At 40.3% G+C, this 18,186-nt stretch overlaps 1 protein-coding gene across 1 annotated transcript; it reads left to right on the plus strand.

Moving 5' to 3' along the window:
• Positions 1-670: 670 nt before the first annotated feature.
• Positions 671-17,575, plus strand: c2cd3 (C2 domain containing 3 centriole elongation regulator). The gene is made up of 34 exons (XM_053321155.1): positions 671-887; positions 2,158-2,427; positions 2,531-2,688; positions 3,399-3,577; positions 3,672-3,829; positions 3,919-4,051; positions 4,139-4,291; positions 4,412-4,559; positions 4,657-4,790; positions 4,969-5,163; positions 5,258-5,373; positions 5,478-5,596; positions 5,823-5,954; positions 6,061-6,513; positions 6,638-6,789; positions 7,136-7,379; positions 7,742-7,925; positions 8,017-8,200; positions 8,730-8,902; positions 8,995-9,130; positions 9,514-9,782; positions 10,107-10,187; positions 10,277-10,891; positions 10,994-11,335; positions 11,421-11,559; positions 11,650-11,714; positions 11,806-12,011; positions 12,125-12,255; positions 12,351-12,509; positions 12,588-12,778; positions 13,470-14,226; positions 14,779-14,887; positions 16,996-17,145; positions 17,187-17,575. Exons 1-33 carry the CDS (start codon positions 833-835, stop codon positions 17,128-17,130), a joined length of 6,675 nt encoding a protein of 2,224 aa, XP_053177130.1. The 5' UTR covers positions 671-832; the 3' UTR covers positions 17,131-17,145; positions 17,187-17,575.
• The last annotated feature ends 611 nt before the right edge of the window (positions 17,576-18,186 follow it).

Here is an 18,186-nt window from a genome sequence, read left to right on the forward strand (position 1 = left end):
ACCCTCCCAAACCTGCCTATATTTTCAAAGCTCCCAATGTATTTTATACACCATGTATTGTAGTAGTTATATCTGTGCTTCCACAAGATTTGGGTCAAAGTAATCACTAGCAACTAGAACTATTTCATGTAATTGTGTAAATATTGTACATACATTTGTTGAATCTCTACAGAACCCTACCCTTGTATAGCCTACTGCTCATATTCTGACTCATAATTAGTGTCTACACCAATTCACACCCATACATTTCTCATCAGTCATCACTAATACATGCATCGCTAAGGGAAAAAGACAATCACAATCACTATGATATGGTCCAGGAGAACATTTGTACATGTTTACATTAGCCTAGTATATAAAATATGTATCAGCATGCACACAAAAAAGATGCATTTTATTTCCTGTTTTGTATACTGTGGTCTACATTAGGAAAGGTCCGAACAAAATAGATGTATATAGGGTGTTTTTACAGCTCTTGAACGTAAAAAAAATTGCCAAATTTGACCCTGAACAGTAGACCTAAGGGTAAAACGCCAACATAAAAAAACTCAATTTCCCAGAATGCCTCTGTGAAAGTCAGCGGCAGCGGAGGCGGGACGAAAGTTACCGGTAGGACTTTGTTGCTCGGAAACAGTTTTGCGCGCTACGGATTGAGTGTGTGTGTGAGTGTGCGTGTATGTGTGTGTGTTCAAGCCGAGCAGCCCTGTTAGTTAAACTGATTACTACTTAGCTGAGCTGCAGTGTGATTTAAAAACAATAACATGCCTGCCAACAGTTCAACCAGTGCTCTGTCCAGGCTGTCAGCCACCATCAATGCTCACTGAGTGGAGGGATGAAGAGCAGAAAACAGAGGTCCGTCAAAGCTGGAGGAGGCAGCAAAAAGAAAGGTAAACTGTTGTTAGCCGCCTGTTAGCATGACAGCTAAGTAGTTAAGTAGCTGTTAGCGTCAGCTGTCAGTCTCATAATAGGTAAAGTAATGTTGCATTGAGCTTAAATTGTATTGTTTGTGCTGCTGTTTTGACATGTGTTGTCAGTGTCTATGTTGCTAATGTGTCTCCATTAAGCATATTAACGCTGTAGTATGTTTTTGAAGGAAAGCTAAACATTGTGTGTAAGTGTATAGTAACATCCATTTTCTTAGAACATAATTTAGTAAATCAACTTAAAAGATTTAGCTAGACGACTACTACTTATGGCTTTGATTTAAATATCGTGTCCTTCATACTGTGTCCCTCCTTTTCGTATATTATTTGTTGATAAATGCTGCACATGTCAGACAGATCAGGCACTTTGTTGTTAATCTAAAGATCAATGTTCAAGGACTTTATTGTCATTGTATAGCACAAAGAAATTACTTTTTGTGACAACACCAGAGGTGCATTTAAAATTCAATACAAATAAATAAATTAATAGATAGATGCAATATAGATAAAACATTAAACTAATCAGCAGAATTCATAACTGCAGTGAATCTAAATGTTCACATTTGCTAATTTTAGGTTAATTTAGGAAATTGTATTTACTTTATTAATCTCTGACACTTGGGGGTTCCTTATTAGATAAAACCATTCTTAGGTTACTTCATAATTATTGCCAGTAATGCCTGTTTTATTCATTATTAAATGAAATATTTCAAAATGGTTAGTACAGTAGCTCAGAGGGATTCATTATGGATATTACTTTCATGTAATGTGATTTCATGCAATGTAAGCTTTCTGCACATCTGTGGCTTTGAAGAGCTTTTCAGATATTGATATATGGGTCAGTGACAAATAAGGGTTGGCAAGATGAGATGAAAAATATCTTTAAAATGTGTTTTTAAGCATGCATAAGTAAAACAGAATGCTCCTGAAAATATTACATAAAACATTTCATCTGTGTCAAACTATTTTCTTTATTTTAGTGTGTTGTGTTTAAAATAATTAATTCTGATTTGTTAAGATTATATCAAAATAATGTAATTCTGCAGAACTTTGATAAACAGTACTATTGAATAATTTTACTCTGATGACAGTATGTATATGAATCGTATAGCCAATGTAGAACTAAAACCTGCAACAAATAGCTCTCCTATCATATGTTGAATGTTGACTTTAGCATTAATGGTGTCTGAATTTGTTTCTTGGCTTCTCTGTAATAAAAAATAACTCTTTACAGTCCCCAGTGATGTGTCCCCCTCCACCAGCCTGCCTCCTCTGGTTGAGGGTCAGCTAAGATGCTTCCTTCGGGTGACGATAAGCCGTGTGTTATGGACAGTTCACAAGCCTCCATCTGCAACATTTGTCAGGCTGCGATGGTGGGGGGAATCGTCCAACGGTACACAGTTCTTTCCAAGAGATGGATCGCAGCTGTCACAAAAGACCATTAAGACCACAGCACGCTTCCCAATCCGCTGTGGTCCAAAGCAGTTCACCTCATACCTTACAGGTATATATATATGTGTGTGTGTGTGTGTGTGTGTATACAGTATATATAAAATATAATATATAATGTATGTATGGTATTCAGGTAATCTGTCGTTCTTGAACAGATATGGGCTCTGTAGTGTTGGAAGTTATGACAAAACCGGATAATTTGCCAGTTGCACGGACTCAGGTTGCTGGCATCTCCCGCCTCTCTCTGTCATGTCCCATCAGTGGATTTTACACCCTCGTATCTCCAACATCTGAAAAGCTGGGAGAGTTACAGGTGAGTGGAAATTTGTGAGTGGAAATTTGAATTCATTTACATGTCAGCTGCATTTATAGAATAGGATGTTTAAGTGATGTTTGATTTCTTGCAAAAGCTTCTGGACAATTAGACAAACATTCAGCCACAGTGAAGCTCCTTTTCATACATGCAGCATAGTGATCCATGGAGGTTTTACATTTGTAAAACTGTCCTCAAGCCGAGAAAAGTGATTTTAAAAAACTGTTACTGTACCGCAATGTAAAGTCACACTACTGCACATATTCAGTGGAAGCTAGAAACGTTGGCGTATACGCTAGGCAAGTAATTCTTCTTGGACTTAATAGGCTCCAGTTTTGGTCAGGTATCCAGCTCTAATTATACATTCACACTTCCACTTCGTACACATACAACTGGCCTTGCCTCATCTTCTTCTGTTGAGTTTTATTGAGGTTTACATCTATTCATGTTCTATGGCCCATCTATAATGGCAATAAGTGTCCTGCTGAAGCACCCAAAGGCAAGGCAAACAATCACTACCAATTGCTTGGATGCTGTTCAGTAGCTGACTCCAGCTGAGGGTTTTATTAACCGATTTAATGAAAGATGATTTTTTTTTTTTACTTAAATGTTTATGTAAAAGGCAAGGTAAATCTGAAAAGTTAAATGCATGTATTAGGGTACTGTGAGAGGGCCATTTAAAAAGTAAATGTCACAGCCTTTTTCCTCAGGTTTCTCTTAATTTGGAGCCTCTGACTGAAGCCTATGACAGCAGCAGCTCAGGCCCCGCCACAGATGTCAGCACTGAAGGACCACAAGCCAAGACGCTGATTGTGCCCTCGAGGCCCAGGTCGCTCTCGGCCGGCAGCGGGAAAGAATCAGTAGGAGGCAGTGGTGGAAACACACCAAGGTTTGATATTTCAGGTGTTTTCTGTTGATGTCAATAATGAATTGCTAATGAAACATCAGTAACTAAGTTTAACATCTCTGCATTTGTTTTTCAGAGGGAAAGACCACTTATATTTTGCCCAGAAAGATAAAAGCAAATATGAGTCACTGGAGAATCAGGTGCCAACAACAAACAGATCTCAGAACAGTCAAACAGCTGTGAGCCCTTCATGTCAGGAAGCTTGTGGCCAATCAACCAATGATATCCTCTCAGGTTTGTCACAACAAGATTACACATCAGTTTTACATAATCACACAGGCATAAATCTGACTGCTTCTTAACAACATTTTCTCTCATCTCAGTTATTCTGGCGCGTGGGAACAAACTCAGAAATGCTATGGTGGTGTCAGCTATGAAATGTGATATGGATTCTGCCCCAACTCTGAAAGACACTCCTCTTCCTCTCCCAAAAGATAACATCCTACCACCTTCCAAGTTAGTGCCAAAGGTTTTGAATAAAAAACCCAATACTTTAAATCAATATGATGCATAATTTTTAATACTTTATTCTTGTATTTGCAGGCCATTTCCTTTTCCCTCTGGGATGTTTCTTAAAAATATTCTGCATGCTGATTCAACTCTCAAGGCCTCTGATGATGTTGCTGAAGTCCCGGATTGCAGTCTGGACTCTCCTGTCGATGTGGACAACAGAGCTGTCGATCTTCTCCTCGGCAGGTAACTATGTGCCTTTTCTTACAAACTTAGAAAATATACAAACAGAAAATATAAACAAAGAATTCAATAAAGATATTTGTTATTTTTTTCCTAAGATGTTTTCTCTGTCTTTTTGTTTAGCTTAAATACATCTCCTCTACCTCTCTGGGATGATGAAGGCTCCTTTCCTATATCTCTCTCTGGGCATAGCAGTGTGTGTGGGGATAGTGAACTCAATGACCCACAATATGATCAGAGCTTACTGGAAAACCTGTTCTACAAAACTCCTGTAAGTACATGATTTCTACATGGGGTTCTTGTGTAATGCCATTGTCAGTTTACTTTTCACAGATGGTTATTTAAACACATTCTCGTCTTTTTTTCAGATGTCAGACATCAGACCAGATGACACTGATGTGGATGTTGAGGCAACAGTATCCTCGAGTAAAAGTCAGCCAAAACACGGCTCCCTGGGAGCTGAGGAACGGCTAACTCTGTCTGGACCAAAGATTAATGAAAAGTAAGGGCCTTCATTTGCATTTTAAGCCGTATGTGTAGATGGAGATTGATTTTTTTACTTATCTTTTATCTCAAAAAACATCTACTTCAAAAAAAAAAGTCTGATCATGATCTGAAAAGGCAGATCTTCAGCTTAGTTCAGAACATGTATACATTCATCATGTTGTGACTTTGTTAAGCCCAAATTCAGACCCTCAGCGGTCTACAGATGATGGTGGGGTTCCTTCTGGCCTGAGTTTGGAGCGGCTGAGTTTGATCCGACTGGCAAAAGTGACCATTGACTCCCTGACTGTACCTGCAGGCAGCACAATCACCACTCCCAGAAAGACCTCTAGTAAAGGGAAACCTCCTCAACCATTAACCGGCAAGAAGTGGTAGGCAAAATATTTAACACTATTTTCATCTGATTTAAAATAACATTGGCATTATGAGTAAGAAAGGCCTGTGATGTCTCCTATCTTTTGGCAGCACATTTTTTGTTGAGTACGTGTTCCCGACAGCTTCCACGTCCAGTCGACATGATCACAGTAAGGCTGCAGATCGAGATGTGACCAGAGCCGTTTCCAGTAAAGTTTCAGGAGGAAGTATGACTTGCTTTGATTGAAAAAAAAACAAACAATAAAAACATTTGATCAGCCATTGTACAGGTTTGTGACTGTATCTGATATATATTATTGCTTTTTCAAAGGGGTGAAGTTTGATCAGCACTCAGTGTTTCCTGTCCAATTGAGTACAACAGCAGTTAAACAGTGGTGGGGAACTGACCTCCTTTTCAAGATTCACTCAAGAAAGAGCCACCAAAAGAAGGTACGTCTGTCATAATAAAACATAAAAAGTAGCCAAATGTTACTCTTATTTGTTCAAATGTTTTTAAAAATGTGTCACCCTGACACTTCAGATTTTGCTCTCTGATTAACATAAACATAGAGTTTAATGTTGGTTGTAGTTTCTAAATTAGATCCTTTTTGTGTTAAATACTTAGAAACACAGCTTTACTTTCATCAAAATTCATCACTATAAACTCTTCTTACAGCCTGTCCTCATTGGTAAAGCAGTTCACCCACTGCGCTGTCTGCTGCAGAGCAAGGAGCTGAGTCAGTCTGTTGTTTTACCAGTACAGAGCGTTGATGGGAACTGTGAAACACATGAAATCGGACCTCTTAAGGTAACATATTGTTTTTTTTACCCAGGCATTATTGTTTCAAAGTCTGATCTGCGTTTTCCAGATGGCTGTAATATTCATGTAGGAGTAATGTTAATGTTTTTTTCAGGTGTCACTACAACTTGTGACTACTACAAACAACAAAGACTTCTCTGAAAAAAGGAAATGTAAACTGGCTTGGAGTGATATACCACCTTCACACCCCGTACCCAGTCCTGAGAGAGAGCCCAGCCCCAGATCTCATCATGTTGACACTACCACAGAGGAATTACCGGCTTTTGTAGAATCCAGATTGAATGTTTCCAGTCCTCAGAAACCCTTAAAATCAGCCTCTCCTCATCCTGGCTTCCACACATTTCCTCATAAATCATGGCAGCAGGTGGAAGAGGACTCTGAGGTGCTGTTGCATACCTTACTCATGGTGCCAGATGGAAAGAACTTCAACTGTGGGCCTATGCAGGCTCCAAACGTGTACTTGAATTGTAAGCTCTTTTGGTGCGATGAGACGGCGAGATCTGTTGTCAGCTGGGGTCAGGCAAACCCTTCCTTCAACTTTGTTCAGGTTAGCAGCAAAGTTGTTTTTTAATTAAACTCAGAGACTACAAAGAGTCCAATTTTTCAGCTGTGTTGTTGCGAATGCTGAATTCAGTTTAGCCAAATGAGTTTCTTTCCTTCATTTGTCTCAGGTGACTCCTGTGGCATTAACAGTAAAGCTGTTGGAGAGGATGAAGAATAATATGATGGTGATCGAGGTGTGGCAGAAGATGGGGAGTTCAGGGCAGGATTGCCTCCTTGGCCTTGTCAAATTACCTCTCCACCAGTTCTACATGTCCTTTAGGCAAGTCATGGCAAGCTAGCTTTTTTCTGCTAGTTTTTCTTTTTGAACAGAATTCTGGGGGAAAAAGCCAACATTTGTCTTCAAAGTGGGCAAAATGCTAAGAAATGGTGTTTATTCAGAGTACTTTCTCTTTTATTTAACTTCCCCACTGGGAGGCGCTATAGTACCCTAACACCACATAGAACAGTTGGTCTTGAATCCCACATACCATAACAACTAAGCTCAAGCTGTTTTTTTTACTACAAACTCCTCTTTGTACAATTGTTGCGTAAATGTAATTTAAATATCTGCTATAACAAGGTTTCATATGACACCAGTAACTCCTCTCTTTCTTCATCCTCTTCAGAGATCCAAAGATTGCTCACCTTCTTCTTCAGGCACAGTACCCCGTTTTAGGGGTGGACTGCTACATGCCCGTTATTGATGTCTTCTCAGGCAGTTGCAAAGGAAACCTCAGGGTTGTTTTGGCTATGGGTCGATCAGAGCAGATAATCGCCCTACAGCGTACGAGAGATGAAGAATATGACTCTTTTTCTCCATTGATGAGACCAGTTCATCTGCTTGATCACCAGCCACACGTGCACACAAAGGTCAGTGGCAATTTTGGGTGAATGAGGCTTTGTATTTCTGTGTTGCTGTGGAACAGATATTACTGGTAGTAGATGCCCCCCAGCCCTGTTGATGGGAACGTGCAGGATCACATTTGGAGGTGCACAGTGGGTTTCTATTACTGTCAAAATTAATAACACCTCATACATTCCAATGATTTACTGACTGAACTGCTGAAGTAGTTTCAGCACTTCTCTTATACTTGTATCTCAAACAATATACACACAGTGGTTCACCTCTGTCAACTGCATGTTGCATGTCTTCTTTCTCTCTCCCGCTACCTTTTTTTCTTCTTTAGAAGGAATTTCTTTGACCTCTGTTCACTATTGTGTCTCTCCCCCAGGTGAGTGCAGCACAAGAGCAAACTATGAGAGAGCATTTGTTTGTGATAAGGGTGGAGAAGGTCACTGGCTTGACACCACTGCAATCTACAGTATGGGGCGAGGCTGACTGCTATGTGCAGTACAGTTTCCCCTGTCAGGAAAGTGATCCTGCTACACAAGTGGACCCAAACCTCATAGAGAGCAGTAAGGGACATTTTCTTGTATGAAACCCTCAACAACACAAGAAGTTTTTCTGTCCTCTGCATCATTCTAACCTGTATCTCATCTCCAACAGGTGTGAACCTGAAGCCTTTTCGCACCACTACCACTCTCTGTGTGCCTGACCCACTGTTCAGCCATACAGAGACTCATGTGCTTTTGTCTCCTGAGGGAGTTCCTGTCCAGAGGCTGCTGCTCAGCTCTCTTTCCAGTCAAGGCCTGAGCACTGGAGGGGGTATCCAGTTTGAAGTGTGGTGCAGGTTTGTGGTTGTTACTGTTTGATCCAGCTGAAAAAAAACCTGATATATTATAATAAGTAGCCCTGACATCTACCCCAAACCTTGACTTCTTTAGAAGCTTAAAGACTGAGTTACGCTTCTGTGTTCTACCAAAGCTGACGTACACCTCAAAATATAACTTAATTTTGGGGCTAAAGTTGCTACAGGGAGACAGCAACAAACATGTTATTTATCTTTGTGGGCTGTCTTTGTAATTTCTCCTTGATGTTTCAAGTGTTAGTCAGTTTGTTGGTAGTGATAACAACATGGATCAAACCTCCTTTTCTCTAACGATCTAGCAAAACTACTTTAAGTCAAAATATTCTCTGGGAAATATGTTAACACCTTTTCTATTGGTGTGAACCATAGACTTTATATAAAAATAGTATGAACATAAAACAGTGCCTTTTTAATGCATGACATACCCGCAATGTAACTACTGCCTCGTACCTCAGTGTTAAACTTATAGGTGGTTCATAATGACATATTTAGGATATATTTCTGTCTGCAGATATTATTATCCAAATGTCCGAGATCAGCTCGTGGCCAAAGGAATACTTCCAATATCCAAGCTATGTGCCATGGTCACCATGCAGAGGCAGCATCCTGATGAAGCTCAAATGTTTTCCCTGCCACTGATTCCCAGGACCGACAGTCCCACAGGGCATCACCCTCAACCATCAGGTAAAAACACATACACATTAATGACAATAAAATGCTGTGTGGACACGTGTTTAGCATCTTTAATGTTGTGACTATTCTGTGATGTCTCTCAGGCCTGCTAGATGTGTGTGTCCGGTACAAGCATCGGCCTGTGAGACCTGAAGGACAGGCTGGCAGAGGAGCTGCCTCTCGTGTAGTGACTCTAGTGGTTGAAGTACACAGAGCGTCTGGTCTGCAGGCTGCAGCAAGGTACCTCACTCTCACTGTCCTCTCAGAAGCTGTTGAACCAGCTGTTTAAGTTGAATTCATATAAAAAGATAAAGATAAAATTTGAAGCTTTTTGTTTAGTACAATGATAGATCATTTATCACAATCTATCACATGAAAAAAAAATCCCCTTAGCACTGTTATTAGAGTAAGGAAGTAGAGTTGTAAGTCATTAATTTAATCATTATTGTTTGGGAAGAAATAACAATGGATTATTTTATTTTTAGTTCTTCCTTACACATATGTTTACTCAAATTCTACATGTACAGTATTTTATAACTTTTAAAACTTTAAAATTGATACTATACTTGCACATAGCGGCCCGAGGTCTTCAGTTCATTATGTTGCCTCTGTCTCTGTTGCAGGCTGTTATCAGAACAAAATGAAAGGTTCAGCTACTTTGCTACTGTGGGAGTGAACACATTTGTAACAGTGCAGCTCTCCTTCTTGCCTGAGAGCGAGACGAGGTGCACCCGCATAGCTGCCAGGACCTTCTGCCCAGAGTTCGACCACCACATGGAGATGTCCTGTGATCTGCTGCTTCAGAGGAGCAGCGGAGAAACCTGCAGTCTGGCAGAACAGCTGGAGGAAGCTTCTGCTGTCTTCACTGTCTGGAACAGAGACAATCGCAAAGGTTTAAGAAATAGTTTTATGCCTCATCGAACTCTGTTACTAACTTGAATGTTGAATAATGGATACTGTTTCTTTGCCTCAGTAACCCTTCCCATTTCTTTGCTATTTTAACAGGTACTTTTTCTGCTCAACATTTTAAGAAAAGTGTTTTAAATGTACAGTACAGCACATATAAATGAACAGTAAATCAGTGCACACAATTAGTTTGTTATTGATAACAGAGCCTCTGTGGTATATAAGGATGGAAAAATGATCTGCTCTGTTTTTGTTCAAAATGTTAATTGAAGCAGTAATTCACTCATTTGGTCTGTGCTATTTTTTGCAGCAATGGAAACTTCCAAGCCTAAGGATGTGGTGTTAGGCACAGTAAAAATACCACTGGCTGATCTCATTCTTAAAAGAACAGGTACGCTGTTCTCTTCACTGACTGCATGGTCAATAGATTTTCTGATGAACCTTTATTTACCTTTTATGTTTCTTCTTCCAAACATAAAGGTATTTCTGGCTGGTTTGGAGTTTATGTATCGCAGGAAACAAGTTCTTCTCAGGACCAGCACATCTTGGTCGGGGGCCTTGAGATCTCTCTCAGCTTCGCCCACCACTCAGACAGGGAGCGAGTTATTAGAGCTGCTCAGAGCGTAGGCTGGGAAATGGCCCAGATTGACTGTGAAAGGCACGATGATGAAGATGCCTGGGAAGAGAGCATGAAGAAAATGTCTCTGACCTTATCAATGCCAAGAGTGTGGCTACCAGTCCACTGCTTGCTTCTTCCAGGACACAGTGAGCTGCAACGCTTCACCTACTGCTACTTCAGGTACAAATTCTATGACCAGGATGCCTTTTGCTCTCAGATGAAACACCCCTCTGTCATTGAGGGCAGGGAGGAAGGCCAAGCCACAGTAAGTTTTGAAGGAAGTAGGACTGTTGAGCTGAGGAGCACCCGACCTTTGATGTGGTACCTTCGAGAGGAAAGGCTGGAGGTTCAGGTGTGGGTTACCTTTACAAAAGACAAAACTCAGAGGCCCCGCGACACGGACCGCCTGGTGGGATCAGCATTTATCGAGCTGTCCTTGCTAGCAAAGACAGCCAAGCAGAAGCTGACTCTCAGTGGTATGAAATATTTAATTATGTATTAATTAAAGAAATCACCAGTGTTTCAGAAAAGCTAAATGTGTATTTCTGGGTGTGATAAAGAGTTTTTTGTTTTGACAGGTGTCTACCCGCTGTTCAGACGCTCAGCAGCAGACCTGCAGGGGGCTGCTCTCAGGGTGCACATCACCCTGACCGCTGGTTGTGACCCTAGAAAGACATCTGCTGAAGCTGACAAGCAGGTGGACTCTGACAGCCAGGGGGAGGTGGAAGAAGAGATGGAGGCAGCAGATGGTGCCTCCTTGTTTACCACACCTAAACAACCCTGTGCACAAAGCAAACATCAACATAAATCATCAAGAACAACTCCAGACATCACATCTTTGGGGCACACAGAAATGAGTGTGGATGAATCCTTCCCTGTGACGGTTGCAGTGGACAGGGCCATGCACCTGAATCTGAAAGGTTAGCCTGTGACCTGAAATGATTATTCTCCTCCATTTGTTTTGCTTGCAATAAAAATAAAATGTGAGTAATTTCTTCCTGGCAGGCTGTCCACTAGCTGAGCGCAGTGATGGGACACCATGCTGCTGTGTTTCATACGTTACTGCTGACACTGATGAACCAGTGTCCACAGCTTTAATACCCAACACTGACTCCCCTGTGTGGGATCATCAGCATGAGTGCAGGTTAGTGTCATATCAAACATAACTTGCACTTCAATTACACTGAAACAGTTTTATCAGATATCAATCTGATGTATTTTGTGAATTTTACAGGCTTTCAAAGCAGCTGCTGGTTGATCCACAACAGTACCTCGTGTTCAAAGTCTGGCACAAAGGAGGTACAGCAGACATTTTTACTTCATGATGCAGCTATATGCATAATATATATATCTTTAAAATATATTAAAAACATTTTTTTTACCCCAATAGAAATGGAAAGGGTACTTGGTTTTGCCTCTGTAGACCTGTCCCCCTTACTGTGTGGATTCCTGTCAGTGTGTGGTTGGTACAATATCACAGACTTGAGTGGACAGTGTCACGGTCAGCTCAAAGTGTCCATCACTCCACTAAGGGGCGTCCAGGACCTCCGTGGGCAGAGAAAAACTGTGAATGAAGAAGCTGCGAAAAACTCATCGGTGAGAAAAGTCATATATCAATATTTTTATTGAATTTTCAGTTACATGGATTATTATTATTTGGAGTAAATAAAATGTCAAATCTAACAGCACTGAATGTGTTTCATTAACAGGCTTTATTCCAGGCCTTCCCTCTCAGCTACCACACCACAGCTACATACAGCAGCTTCCCGTCTCACATCAGCCGATACACCGAGCAGAAGATTTCGTCCCCTGACCACATGGATAGGCTGTTCTCTGAGAAGTTTGTTTTTCACTTTGCTATTGATTAAAATGTGTCCCTGCATGCTGAAATAATCCTGTGCAGTCCATCACTATCTTTATTGGTCATCTTTACAGTTATCCCAGGTCCAGTGAGGGTGACCGTCATCATGAGCACATGGATAAAGTGCGTCTTTACCATCAGAGTCTGCAGGAGCAAACAGCATCTAACTCTGCCTGTAGCAGCAGTGCTGTCGACATCACTCCCTCCAGCTCAGTCCTGTTTTCAGCACTCAGGTATCAGTACACACATTGACATTAGGATTGAGATTGTTTGCTGTAAGAGTGACATTTAACGTTAGTTTGTTCTTCCAGGAAAAAGCTGAGCGAGCTTGACAATATCCAGAGATATTTCAGCCGTAAGATTTCAACTCCCACGTTCCCGTCTGTGAGTGAGCAGGCCTTTCAGACCAAGCCAGAGGAACAGAGGGAGTCGGAGACAGACACATCTCAGCTTCTTCGCAAGTCCAGCCTGTTAGTTGGAGAAGTCAACAGTATCATTAATGGTGAGCTTCTCGCTTATGCTGAAGAATTGGTCTGAAATTACCAGCAACAAACCCCAAGTGCAGCTAATTTTTGATATTAGAAATGAATAAGGTGGATGGTACATTTCTCTCTAAAATGTCCAGTAGTCGTTTTTATCTTTTATAAAGATGATTCTTGCCAGGTAAACTTTGTACTAGTTTTCCCAAGCATGTGAGTTGATCCAGAGTCCATTGTGGACACAGTCTGCTATGTAGCTTACAGACTTGAACCATAAAAGAAGGTAACCTGGTGTTTTCTGACATGTTCAGTGCTCTGCTAAAATATCAGCAAATTGAATAAAGTCAAAACTGCATCACTGTCACTCTGAAACTGTTATATAAAGTTATTCTACAGCTGTTGGTTTATTGCTGCTCATTTTGGACATAGATGACATTTGATAATCTAACTTTTAAGCTGTAAACAGGACACAACCAAGCCTGTCTAGTTTTAAGAAAAAAAGGTGAATAGTCCATCCAGGTGCTTTGGCAGGCAGTTATCCTTTTGTTTTGGTTTAAAATGTTTACCTCGTAACTTGAAAAAAACATAAAAATGATAGCTGGAGTAGCTGAATTTGTGTTTGAGAGTTGAGAGAGAAAGAGAAATGGTATGATAAAACATTTCCACAATCTTGTCAAGAGCAGAAAAAATATCCACTCTGTCATCTTCACCTAGGTATACGAGGTCAAAATCTGGAAACGACTGCTTCCAACCCTCAGAGCAGCTCAACAGTTTCCCCTGTTAGACACAACGACTTCCACGTTATCCCTGAGAGCATCTCCAGTCCACGCAGAGCTTCAAATTCATCTCAGGAAGACATTTCTCAGCCCCTGTCACCCCGTCCAAAACTGTCTGAGGAGCATACAGACTCTGAGGCCGAGGAAGAAAAAGACAGCCAACACTGCCCAGCCACGGTGTTAGATGATGAAAATGGAGAAGGACTAGATGATGATGAAGATGGATCAGACTGCAGGAGAGATGATGATGATGATGATGATGATGAGGAGGAGGAGGAGGAAGAAGAGGAAGATTATGAGGAGGTTGTGGTGAAGCCGAGACATTTAAATGAGGTGACCTCTCTAACGGACAAAACCAGTCCTTGGACCAGCATCATATCGGACCCTGACCTGGTTTCTCTGGTGAGCATGGAGGTACCGGAAGAGCTGGATCTGAGTCAAGATGAGGAAGACAAGAGTCATTTAACATCGCAGAATGTAAATCTGCACGCTCAGTGCTCCAGCAGGAAGCAGGAAGATGAACACTGTCAAACTGACAGTTTTAACGGATCAGCAGGTGATGCTTCAGACGCAGAGAGAGATGTTGATGAGACTCCAAACATGTGGTCAGGTGATGCAGCACCCACACGAGAGCACGGCCCGTTCTCCCAGGATGCTTCATGTTCCCTGGGCAATCAAGACACAAGCCTCCAACCGTATCCTTAATCATTATTTGTTGTTGTCTTTCCTATTCATCATTTGCTTTTGAAGGCCAGTTAAGATCTAAGATTCAAAGATTCACAACAAAACTAGTGCAGTGAGTGAAGTACATTGTTTGAAGCCAGTAAAAGAACAAATGAACTTAGTTTGAACAAAGATCTTAATCTATATCTTCTTCAAAGAGTGATTGACTTGATCAGCGCATCATATAGCTTCAGGGAGGGATTTGACACAGAATGACCTGCTGTGATAAAGGACGATAAATTCCCAGTCTCCCAGTCTAATTGGTTACATTTGCATGTGTCCCATCTCTTCCCTATTCTAACACTGGCTGTTTCAAAAATAAATGTGGTATTTGACATGCTTTTATAATGGCATGAAAAGCAGCAGGAAACCACATGCTGCACAAGAGCTGTAGTCATGAAAGTCAGAAAGAGTTTTAATGACATTTTTGTGTTATTTTAAGTAGTCACTAATTTCACTTTCTCGTGAATCTTTGATCTCGGATTCCCTCATATGTTGTCTTTTTTTTAACATTACACATTAAGCTCGGTTCCTGTGGAGGTTCCTAATTTCTTCCTTCCCTCCCACCAACTGGAGGCATCTATGAGAGCCATACGTTTAGCTCCGTCTTTCTCTCAGTCCTCCAGTGACTCTGTAAGTATTTGTCACCAACTGACTACGTCTGGCATACACATACACACAAACACACGCACACACACACACACACACACACACACACACACACACACACACACACACACACTTATACTTTCTCCCCCTCTTTACATTTCACTCCCCTCTCACTGGGTACCTGAATATCTTGGCTGTAATAATAACCTTTTAGTTTTAATTGTTTTTGTGAAATGGGGTCCTATTGGATTAATTCATTGTTTAATATTTTACTAATACTAATACTTCAAAGAAAGTTGTATTTGCATGCATTGGGACCCAATTGCCTTGCAAAACTAGAGTGGTATTAAAGGGTCACTTTACTTTTCAAATGACACATGCTGAAGATGGGCTAGTCAGGCATAGTGACTATGTGCCAAATTCAGTTCAGTGTAATTTAACTGTCATTTAACAGGTTGACGTATACTCAATATTATATAATCTGACTCATACAAATATGTCAAATAAATGATGTAGGCACTGTTTTACCCTTGAAATTGTCACACAGATAGAAATCCTTTTAGTCTACTCAGTCCAGGAATTATAAACAAACATGTTCATTTCAGTACAAGAAAAGCAACAGAAATCAGCTGGTGATTTTTAGCGCTCGACTCCCTCAGACTTTGTGTACATTGCAGTAGCACTTACTAGAGTAATATTACAGTATCATGAGTACATTTTTTTTTTTTTTTTTAAGATTTTGTTGGCATAGACGACTTTATTTAACAGTAGACCGACAGGAAACATGGGAGTGAGAGGGGGGTGTGACATGCAGCAAAAGACCTCCGATCGGGATTCGAACCAGGGTCGGCTGCGTATATGGCATGCGCTCTAACCACTCGACCACCTGCGCGCCAGTATCATGAGTACATTTAATGTTGATATTTGTTTACAGTGCAGTGGAAAGCAGGTCGTCTGTCTACCGCTATTCAGTTTGCAGCACATATTTTTCTCATACTTAATTGTATCGTGTCTGCAGACTTTTCCTTTTGACAAACCAGTCTAAGCAGTATTTAGCTGATATACTACATGAACAAAACACCCCCCACCTCTGCCCCGAATATTAACACCTTTCTGTACAGAGGGAGCTCAGACGTCTGTGCTGACCAAAAATGATTTTCAAGTGATACATTTTTAGGAACTGTAACAGGTGGTTTTGCTTTTGAAATGTTACATCATTAGTTAAAGTATTTTAAGTTACACTAGCAGCTTTCAAAAGTATTCAGACCCCTCCACTTATTGCACATTTGATTGTGATATATATTTAATCAAAAAAGGTTTAAACTGACTGTTTTGGTGCATGATTATATACACAATAACCCATAATAACAGTAAAGTACTTTTTAGATTAATTTGCAAATGTATTTATATTTTAGTATTGGAGTTCACTTGTGAAACAAAAATAAATTTGACATGATTTGAGGCACATACCTGTGTATATAAGATCCCTTATGGACACATAGGAGACAGCAAAGTGCCTTCATCCATAATTAGGTTTGGTTTATTGGTTTGATTACAAACTTTCATCAGTTTTTCAGCTTGAACCAAACTACTGGCACTATGTTAATCGTCTGTAATTAAGCAATGTAAATGTATTACATTTGTGAGTTGTCAGTATTTTACAAAACTCAGAAAGCACATTAATATAACCCACATATTGTATTGTAGTACATAGTGTGTGTCAGACAGTTCAGCTGGGTGACTCCCAGTCAGCTGTAGAGATGGAAACATATTTCTGCATCACACCGACGTTGAAGGATCCTGTTTCAGTGAGGGTGTGGAGATAACATTAGAGGTGGGAGGTGTGTTTGAACAAAATACCTTCTTGGATCTGGTTCAAGCTAGTTACTCGTATCTGATCTTAAGATGTACTCCATGTACTACAAACTGACAGATGGCAAGTATGTCAGTATTGTTCATGTTCATGAATGTTAACCAAAGAAAGGCTTGCTCTGTTTGAATGTTGACTCATGTCGCCACGAACACAATACATTTTCTGACTAATTGGCACACTACCTTTTTTTTTTTTTCTTGTGTCAGATCTTGTTGTCTAAGTACGCAGTTCATTTTGGGTTTTTTTTTTATCTCTCTAGGGGCTGAACACTCCAGTTCACAGCATTCCTCGCAGAGGTCCTCGGCAGTGTCCCAACATGTCACCAACGTACATGAAGAAAGAGACTGAAAGGATAGCAAAAATATTTGCAGCTCAGTTTGATGAAGATCACTAGTATGTGGTAGTTTTGGTTGGATAAATGGGTAACAATTCACTAAGTCCCCCTATTAAGCAATTATAAGCAGTACATTAACATTTAAATGCTTTATAACACACTATAACGTAGCTATAAGCAGATATAAGGACATTTAAGTGTGAATTAATGTACAGTATATGTCAACACTCATAACTTCCATGAAGACACATATTAATAGCATTGTCACTCAGTTTATTTTAATACAACAGCCTATAGTTGTTGACAAATACATAAATACACGTATATCTGCTAACAACTACATTATATTGTTTTATTAACTATTAACTGTTCATATACTGTTTATTAGTGCTAAATAAGGGACATAAAGAAAAGTGTAAATTATAATTCTGCCTACTGTTTTCAGGCCATTAGAAGATCATGTAAATTAAGTGTAACATTTTGTATTAAATATTTGCTATGTTTTTTCAAATGTGGTTGATTTGTATATTTTTAAAAACCACTTTGACAAGAACCCTGAATGACTGTTGCACTCTTGAACAGCACATTAACTAATGAAGACCACGGTCCAGACATGAATTACATAGGAGCTGAGTATTTGCATCAGGACAGCAGATGAATCATGTTCCAAAAGAAATGGCTGCTGGCAATTAAGACACTTTTGCCTCTCCATAGATGTGGAGCAACTGTTTTCATCTGGTACGTCAGGTTTTCACACAGGGCGGTGCAACAGCTGCTTTGTTTGAAAGAGTCAACTGAGCAGAAGAGGGTGCACTCAGAGAAGGACTATCGTGTGTTTTACAGTCGGCTGTTTGTGTTGCTGTGCAGTTATTAAGAAAGCTTTTTATTTTATGTATTCATATTTTACACTGGAATGGTAGTTTGGAGCTTTTTTATGGCAGATGGCACAACTGAAGGACTTAGACTTTATAAGACATTCTTTTCCTTACCTGAAACTTGATGTTGGCTTCAGGTAGCCTGGTGTCATCTGGACCTGATCCCAGAGAAGAAAATCATTAGAGGACGTATGATTCTGCTACACAAATATATAATCCTTTAATGCGGACACAGGAGAGA

Source organism: Scomber japonicus, chromosome 6 (assembly GCF_027409825.1).
Source record: "Scomber japonicus isolate fScoJap1 chromosome 6, fScoJap1.pri, whole genome shotgun sequence".
NCBI classification, from domain to species: Eukaryota; Metazoa; Chordata; class Actinopteri; order Scombriformes; family Scombridae; genus Scomber; species Scomber japonicus.